General features: G+C 26.2%; 1 protein-coding gene and 1 long non-coding RNA gene across 2 annotated transcripts in view; one reads left to right on the top strand and one right to left on the bottom strand.

Annotated features, from left to right (window-relative positions):
- The window catches only part of LOC117173113, a 7,100-nt gene extending 2,344 nt beyond the window's left edge, over window positions 1-4,756 (bottom strand). Inside the window, exons 1-2 of the long non-coding RNA XR_004467111.1 lie at window positions 4,647-4,756; window positions 2,925-3,066 (exon numbers count right to left, since the gene is read on the bottom strand). This is a non-coding gene — a long non-coding RNA (uncharacterized LOC117173113). The remainder of the gene's footprint in view (window positions 1-2,924; window positions 3,067-4,646) is intronic.
- Window positions 4,757-7,080: 2,324 nt separating this feature from the next.
- The window catches only part of LOC117171363 (dynein assembly factor 3, axonemal), a 6,586-nt gene continuing 5,041 nt past the window's right edge, over window positions 7,081-8,625 (top strand). The window contains exons 1-2 of the mRNA XM_033358614.1: window positions 7,081-7,377; window positions 7,520-7,709. Of these exons, the coding sequence (XP_033214505.1) occupies window positions 7,146-7,377; window positions 7,520-7,709 (422 nt within the window). The 5' untranslated portion in view covers window positions 7,081-7,145. The remainder of the gene's footprint in view (window positions 7,378-7,519; window positions 7,710-8,625) is intronic.

Genomic DNA, 8,625 nt, shown 5'->3' with positions numbered 1-8,625 from the left:
TTCGAAAACTGATTTTCAAGCCATCAGGGGCCAACTCGAGCGGCCTGAAGCGGCCAGGCAAATTTTATGCGTGGTTATAGAATCCGGAGTCTCAATTTAGGAGACTCGTATACTAAATTGAGTACAAGCTTATAGCAATTTTATTTTACGTGTAGGCGAGGCTGGTTTTCTTTCCTGATTAGCTGATTAAGATTTCGTTCTGATTGTGATGGGTTGTTTTCGAATCCTGTTTTGCTGGATAAGCTCTCGTTTACTAGCAAAAGCACCTTCTTTTTACTTCCTCGTAAACCAACAGGTGAATTGGCTGCTCCAAATGATCCATTCAATATACACATATTTAACACAAGACTTAACAAAAATGCAACGCGAGCCAAGCGAGTCTGCTAACGGCCAGGTGGCACGACCGCGTAGATCGAAACGCGCTTGCGCAGCCAAATATAGTAAACACGTATATGAATTTTAGTATACAGAAACTATAAAATTCATATACGTAAAAAAAACTTACTGCACACTTAATAAATTTAGTATACAAAATAATTTCGTAAACGAAATTTAGTATGCGTAAGTATACTAAAATTACAAAATGTAATGAATTTAGTAAACATATACGAAATTTAATATACCCATGTATACTAAAATTGCAAATCTTTCTTACAGTGTAAGAGAATTCGATTTTATGAAAAAAAATTCTCCTGGCCACAGAAGTTATTTAGCCCGCATACAACTTACAAAGTAATTTACCTTATGTTAGAACAAATTACTCCGTAAATTTTTTTTATAAATCGCAAAAATGCGTAATGCCTAATTTCCTGTAAAAAACAACATATTTCGTCTCCGAGAGATTCTGCAACTTCAAGTGTAAAACCTGCCTGATATGAAATTAATTCGATCAATAATTAATTTTTTATTTTTAAAGTGCGATTAAAATCTTTTACTTTTAAATGATCGTGAATTAATTGACGAAATAGTTTTGCATATAGGATGAGTGACCCAGTGAATGAACACTTAAGGAAATCACTGATTACAACTAGACCATTTTACGTTATAATAATTGATTATTCTTACAAAACTTTTGAAAATAGATTCTTAAGGGTTTAAATTTCATAATCCGATAAACAAATTTTGTTTCTACCAAAAAGCTTTACAAAAAATAATTAAATAGTGCAAAATTAATGAAAACACCAGTGAATGAACACTGTGAGCCAATGAATGAACTGTAGAGCACCAGTGAATGAACACCATAATCACTACAAATTAAAATTAGGATTTAGGTATAAAATTACATAGGTACATTACAAAATGAGTAATTAAATAATGTAAAATATTATAAAGCGTTGGAAATTCATTAAATATATTATTTCGATAAAAGCCACAAGACATTTAGATATAAAGAAAGGAGGCAATACAAAAGTTGAACACAGAACTAGGTTAACTTTTCCTAATTTTTTATTGCAACACCTTACTATGTTGCTTTAGGTTAAATAAGCAAATACAAATCTAAGTCACAGTGTTGTAAAAATGGAAATTCTTTAAACATTTATAAATATATACTGACCAGTACGCAGTAGTACATAGCACGAATTAATGTTTTTATAGTTAAACAACGTTTTCTAAATGCAAAAAAGCATTAAATTTCTAACCTCAAAGTTGCCTTATCTTTAATTTAGTTCGTGCGTATTTTTTTGATATTCTAACCACAAAAATGTACATTTAAACTATAACTATTTATAGCTTCGATATTTATAGTCACATTAATTGAAACAAACTAATTCATATGTAACGAAACAACAGCCAGGTCCCCGTCACCTGCTGTTCATTCACTGGACCTGCGGGGTGAAATTTTTGCTCCAATAAATGAACGCAGCGTTCGTTCACTGAAAAACGGGCAATTTAAAGGTCCAGTACGTGAACACTCATTTATTAATAAAAAAAAGTACTTTTTGTGAAAAAACCTTGTGGGAAATTGAATAATAATATCTTACAACTATAACAGCACAACTTTGATGCAGAAAAGGTCAAGAATTTTTTTGTAAAAGCAGTGTAAACAAGGAGTTGCTTAGGCACGTACCTTATTGTGATCGACGACTTTCTCACCATCACTCACCATAATCGATGATGCTTCACATTCAACAAATTTTTTAAATTATTTACAAGAATTTACTGCAATGAATTGTATATTAAACTCTTCAAAATTGCTTTAAGGGCATGTGACACAGCTAAATACCTATATTACCGACCTCACTTTTTCAGTTCACTGAATGTTTTTTTGAACCTCAGAACTTTTTTTATACATAAAATATCGGTCTCAAACTTTGAGAAATGCAAGAGCCGAAAGAAAACTACGTTTAAGTGCAAACCTTAATAATAAAATATGTAAAAAAGAATTTCAACTATCAATTCCATCGTCGAGGTTCAGAAAAAAGATGAAATAATTTTCAGTGAAGTTCCTACCAAAATGCAATACCTGAACGTACTTTATTGTACTCTAATACATTTTCCAAAGTTTCAGCTCGATATTTTATTTACAAAAAAAGTTCTTAGGTTCAAAAAAACATTCAGTGAACTGAAAAAGTGAGGTCGGTAATATAGGTATTTAGCTGTGTCACAGGCCCTTAAGATTTCAAATATATAGAAATTCATAAAGACTTTAACTTTGAAAGGTTATATTTATATATTTTTCGCATTAGTGTTCATTCACTGGTGACTGTTCAGCCACTGGATCACTCACCCTATTTCGATTAAAGACAACTTGAAAATTCTTGGTTTTTAAGATTCAATCGAAGACTCAATCTAAATTTATAAAATGACATGCTTAATATTTTAATAAAAGAGACAAACTCAATTCATGAAATAATTTTAAAGCAGTGGATGAATTTATTTTAATACAACTTGATATGATTGAAAAAAAAGAACAATATACTTACAATTGTAATCTTCAAATAGGGTAATATCCGTCGGCAAAATTGTTGTTGATAATTAGTTTATAAGTACAACGAATCTCGAATTATGTTTTTGTAGATTTGTAAAGATTAGATGAAACATCTGCATTTCGAGTTCGTAAGTTTTCTGAATAAAAAAATATAAAAATTAACATTCAAGAAAATGTTTTCATTTTCATCAAAATAATTAGAATCTAAACCAAATCATTAAATTTATTTAAAAAGTAATAAACAAAATAAGAAATAGATCAATTTTTAAAACAAAATATTACTCTTAAATAAAATAAATGATTTTGCATTTGAATAAAAAAGCTATGAACCAACAGAGATGAATTACGACCCAAAAATATAATAGTAGACTTTAAATAAAAAGACTAAATTAAAAATAAATCCTTTTCCTATTAAAATATAAATTTTTACCTAAAGAGAAAGAATTTTTTACAGAAGAAAACCTGGAATTATTAATAAAAAAATATAAACAATTGTAAGCAAAATATATAATATTGAACTGTTCAACTAAAAATAGTTAAACTTTTTAACGAAAAATGTACATTTTTTACAAAATAATAAATTCCCCCCCCCCCCCAAAAAAAACAAAAATTATGAATTATGAACGAAAAATATATTAGTATACATTATATTAAAAATAAAAATAAAAAATACGCTTTTATGTGAAAATATCAATTTTCAATTTAACGGGAAGAATGATTGAATATAAAAAACAAATAATGAAAAAAATCTTTTAATTTTTAAATAAAAAGTATTACCTTTGAAAAATTTAAGTAAACTTTCAACAAAAGAATAAAAATGTTTACTAATAAAAATATTTTTTGCACGAAATAAATGAATTATGTATGAAAAATATAATAGTAAGTATTACACTTAAAAAAAGAATTCCATTTTTCTCCAATTAGTTTAATCTTTAAATAAAAAGATACATTTTTCATATAAAAAACCTCACATTGTCTATGAGATAAAATGTATGGACCAAAAGGTACTTTTTGGAACGCTAAAAGGGTACTTTTTCTCCTTTAAAGAATAAAAAATTGAAGAAAAATTCACAAAACTTAAAAAATAAATGCAAGTCAAACCAAAAAAATATTCCAAATAAATTTGTAAAAATCTAAAAAATAAATCCATTGGTTTCCGTAAAATTTAAATTAATTTAACAGAATTCAAGATAAACAAAAATTCATAGATTCAAGGTGAGGTTAAAAGACTTCACGATCAATAAAATAAAACATTTTAAAAAATATATCGAATTAAGAAGCATTGATTAAATTGAGAAGAATTAAAGTGAAATATAAATATTATAAATACTTTAAAAGAATTTAAAAAAAGTCAAGTTAAATTCCAAAAAATTATTTTAAATCTCTTAAAATCTTTGAAACCCTACTAATGTATGAGACAATCATATAAAATCAGATTCATAATTATATTAAGGAAAACAACGCGTCCCATTAATTGCCATAAACATACAATGCAGATCGTGAGACTGCTCTCTCCTTCACTTAGAATAAAGAGGCGTATGAATATTGAATAATTGATATTAATATTGAGTATTTTCATTAAATTCACTCCAATTTAACTAAAATGAAAGTACAAAAAGTTGACAATTTTAAAACATAACCTCAATCATGTAACATTACAATAACAAAATAGGAGTAATTGTTGGAAAAATCGTACATAAACATAAATCATACTTACATTACTTGACATTCATATATTATATATATTATCGTTATAATCGTTTATTCACAACCACAAATTACTTCTGTCACATATAAACATACAAAATATATAGGTCAGCCCTAGAGTTCTGAGCCGATTATATTACTTTGAAAACGGTAATGAGAATGAGAACATTCCCGAGAATATAACCGAGAAAGAAATTCTCTGAGAGTTTATCAGAATCTCAGAATTTATTTTAATTAATAGAAAATTGCAATTTCTCGTTAACTTTTCGGTTAAAAAATCAACTCTTTTTTGAAAGTTTGTCTTTTTCATTTTAAATTTTACCTTCTTTAGCAGAAATTAAATTTTTTTTTTGATGAAAATGCTACTGTTTGGTTAGAAATTAAGCTATTATACTATTTTCTTGAAAACTTAACTATTTTTTTTTTAAATTTACTCTTTGTTTAAAATTTATATTTTGGTGTTAAAAAATTAACTGAAATTTTTTGGAGGCAATAATTCTTTTGCTTTGCGATAAATTTAATATTTTTTAATAAAAATGCAACTATTTGCTAGAGATGAATTTAAAAAAAATAATATTAATTTTCAACAAAATAGATAAATTTTGAACTAAAAAAGAAAAATTTCAACAAAAAACGGAAATTACATTTTGAAATACAAATTTTTGTATCCCAACTGATGAATTTTCAACATAAATTATGAATCTTCAACTGGAATCGTAGTTGAATTTTATGCAAGAAAGATAAACTTTCAACTAAAACAATGAATCTTCAACTGAAATAGTTGATGTTCAACAACAAAAATTAATTTTTAATAGAAAAAGATAAATTGTCAACCAAAACTGAAATAATTACGTTCTAAATAAAAAAATAATTGTTGAACCAAAAAGATGAATTTTTAACTAAAATTATGGAATATTCAACTGGAACAATAGTTGCATTTATATTTCAAAAGAATAATAATCTTCAACTAAAAAAAAATCAACAAAATACTTTAATTTACGAAAAAAAATTATGTTTTTTTCAAAGAAAAAAACAAGCTTTCAATCAAACAGCTTATTTTTCAACAAAATAATTTGTAACAAAAGAGTTGAACTTTCAGCTAAGTAATTTTATATCCAACCTAAGAGATGAATTTTTGACTAAAATTATTATTATTTAATTAGAATACTTACATTTTTAACTAAAAAGAAGAATTTTTAAACCAGGAGAATAAATTTCAAAAGAGAATTAACTGAGTTAACTGGAATCTTTTTTGGATGAAAACTCAACTTTTTTTGTAATAAAAAATTCTTTTGCTTTAAGATCAATTTCATATTTTTTGATGAAAATGCAACTATTTGCTAGAGAATTCAACAATTTTGTTAAAAAGTCATCCTTATTTGTTAAAAATTCGTCTTTTTGGATAGAAAATTCAATTTTTTGGATAGAAAAAGATTTTTTGTTACAAAAATTCATAGTTTGATCGTGAAAACTCGACTAAAATCTTTTTCAAAAGAAAATTCAACTATTTTTTTGAAAATTTATCTTTTTGATTTAAAACTTCATCTGTTATAGAAAACATTTCATTTTTTGTATGAAAATGCAACTTTTCGATTAAAAATCGCTCTTCTTTGCTTGATAATTCAATTAATTTGTTTAAAACATTTGGTTGAATCGCTTTATTAAGGTTAAGATTTTTTTTTGTAACCATGTCCGGTTGGATAGGGTCCAAGGGCACTTTTCACATAAAAATAAATGTTCCACTTATACTATTTAAAAATTAAAAGCTTGTGTCACTCTGCACATTTTTTATCAAAAAAATCTACTAATTGAATATATAAAAAGTAATTTATTTAATTTACAACAATAATCATATATAAACTTGAGAAGGTAAATTTGAACCCTTGGAAAATTAGAGATCCAACAAATTTTATTTCTGTTAATTTATTAAAAGACCGCAGAAAAAATAATTTCATATGATTTTTACGTTAAAAAAATTGTTCTAAAGTTAATGTTCAATCAGAAAAGTAAATTTTAATATTTAATTTTTGCGCTAGAATTACGCAATTACTCAAAAGCGGTGCAAAACTTCATTCTCAGATTCTGATAGAAAATCAAAACATAAGTATAAGAATAAACCAAAAAGTAAGAAATTGTTTCCGGTTTTAAAATATGTTGTAAGTTCATAAATTTCTTTTGTATTCTGTAGAAATAAATCTTCCAATATTTTTTATTATTAATTTCAATTTTAATTAAAATTAAAGATTTAAATAAAATAAGATAATAAGTAAAATAGAATAAAAAATATTGTTGTTGAAAATAAAATTTCATAGAATCATGTAGTGAAGCCGAAATTAAGTAGAACTGAAATTAGCGGCTTCAGGTAATTTCAAACATATCCTGTTGTCATGGAAATAAACATAGTAACAAGAGTTTAAAGAAATAAGCAATTAGAGAGGAAGATTTTAGGTTTTTGAATTTTGACAGGTGAACCTCAAAACTTTTTATCGTTCTGAAAAAAATTTCAAAAATGTGGTGGGGGTTTAGTCCACCTCTGGACTTACAAGTGGAAGTGCAAGACGAGTCGGATTCTTTGGAATTTTTAATTGTGGGTCAAGCAGATGCGCGACATTTAGTAAAAACAATTTCTTCTTCCTACAAACATCCAAAAAGGAAATTAAAATTTCATGTCGTCGAACCCATTTTGGAACAAGTCAGCAGATCGATTCTTTTACTCAGCACGTGTTTGGAAAAAGATTTAGGTACTATATTTACCTTTATATTTTTTAAATAACATAAATGAGTACTATTATCATTTTCAGTATATTAATAATTTTAAATTGATTCAAGAAAAATTATTTTGGTATTTAAGAGAAAATATTATTAAAATTTTATAAAATGTAGGATTGCAGGAGGCGACACGTTATTATTTAGAAATTTTAGGAAATACACTTTTGAGACCAGCGACTGCAAAATTTGTGGCTCAAAGGGCCAAACGATTGGCTGATATTGCAACAAAGAGTATCGAATGCCCTTGGCTAAATTTGGAATTACTTAAACATAAGGAGAGAGATCGAATTGAATCGATTTTTAAGTAAGAAATTTTTATTAGCATCAAACATTTTATTCTGGGCTTTAGAGTAATTTAGACATTTTGAGTCTTAATCATTGTTGTTTATTTGGGAAAATAAATATATGTAATTTATATACAATATATGTAATATATATTAAAAGGAAGGAAATATTTTGATTATTTGAGATTTAGAGAAATCCTTACCTTTTGTTGTAACTAACTAATTCTAAACAAATTTTTTCATTTCTCTATAATGTGTCATCCCTCTATTAAATGCTTTATAAAATGTATGAAAATGGACAAAAGGACATATAGAACCATATAGAGCCATATAGAATTTCTAAAATTAAAGAAGTAAAAAATTTTTGAATAAAAAGAGGGGAAACTTAAAAATAAACAGTTTTTTACTCAAAAGGGGGAGAACTTAAAAAATAAACACATTTTTTACTTGAAGGGGAGAGATCTTGAAAAATAGCCAATAGCTTGAAAATAATTTTTCATTTTAAAAGTGGGACAATATAAAAAACGAATAATATTTTTAATTAATTTAATCATTGATAAATTTTGCGGACTTAAAACAGTGAGATTTAAAAAAAAAACATTTTTTAGTTTGAAAAGAGGAGATTTAAAAAGCAAATAATTTTACATTTTAAAATTAGGGAAATTTAAAAAGTAAACAATTTCCTGAGCTGAAAGGAGGGAAATTCAAGAAACAGTATTTTTCAGGCTGAAAAGGAAAATTTTTAAGTTAATTGTTTTACTTAACATAAAGAAAAGTTATAATGTAAGCATTTCGCAGGCTGAAAGGGAAATTGAAATGCTTTTCTTGGATAGAGGGGAAAGGGGGAGGGTCGGTAAGGCCGGTTTTTGGCCTAATTTATTTTTGGACCAAAAAATCTGAAAAAATCATGGTAGTATCTTATAAGTATCCCGAGTC

Source organism: Belonocnema kinseyi, chromosome 1 (assembly GCF_010883055.1).
Source record: "Belonocnema kinseyi isolate 2016_QV_RU_SX_M_011 chromosome 1, B_treatae_v1, whole genome shotgun sequence".
In the NCBI taxonomy this organism is placed as follows: domain Eukaryota; kingdom Metazoa; phylum Arthropoda; class Insecta; order Hymenoptera; family Cynipidae; genus Belonocnema; species Belonocnema kinseyi.
The sequence above is the reverse complement of the archived record's forward strand: the minus strand, read 5'-3'. Positions and strand labels throughout refer to the sequence as shown.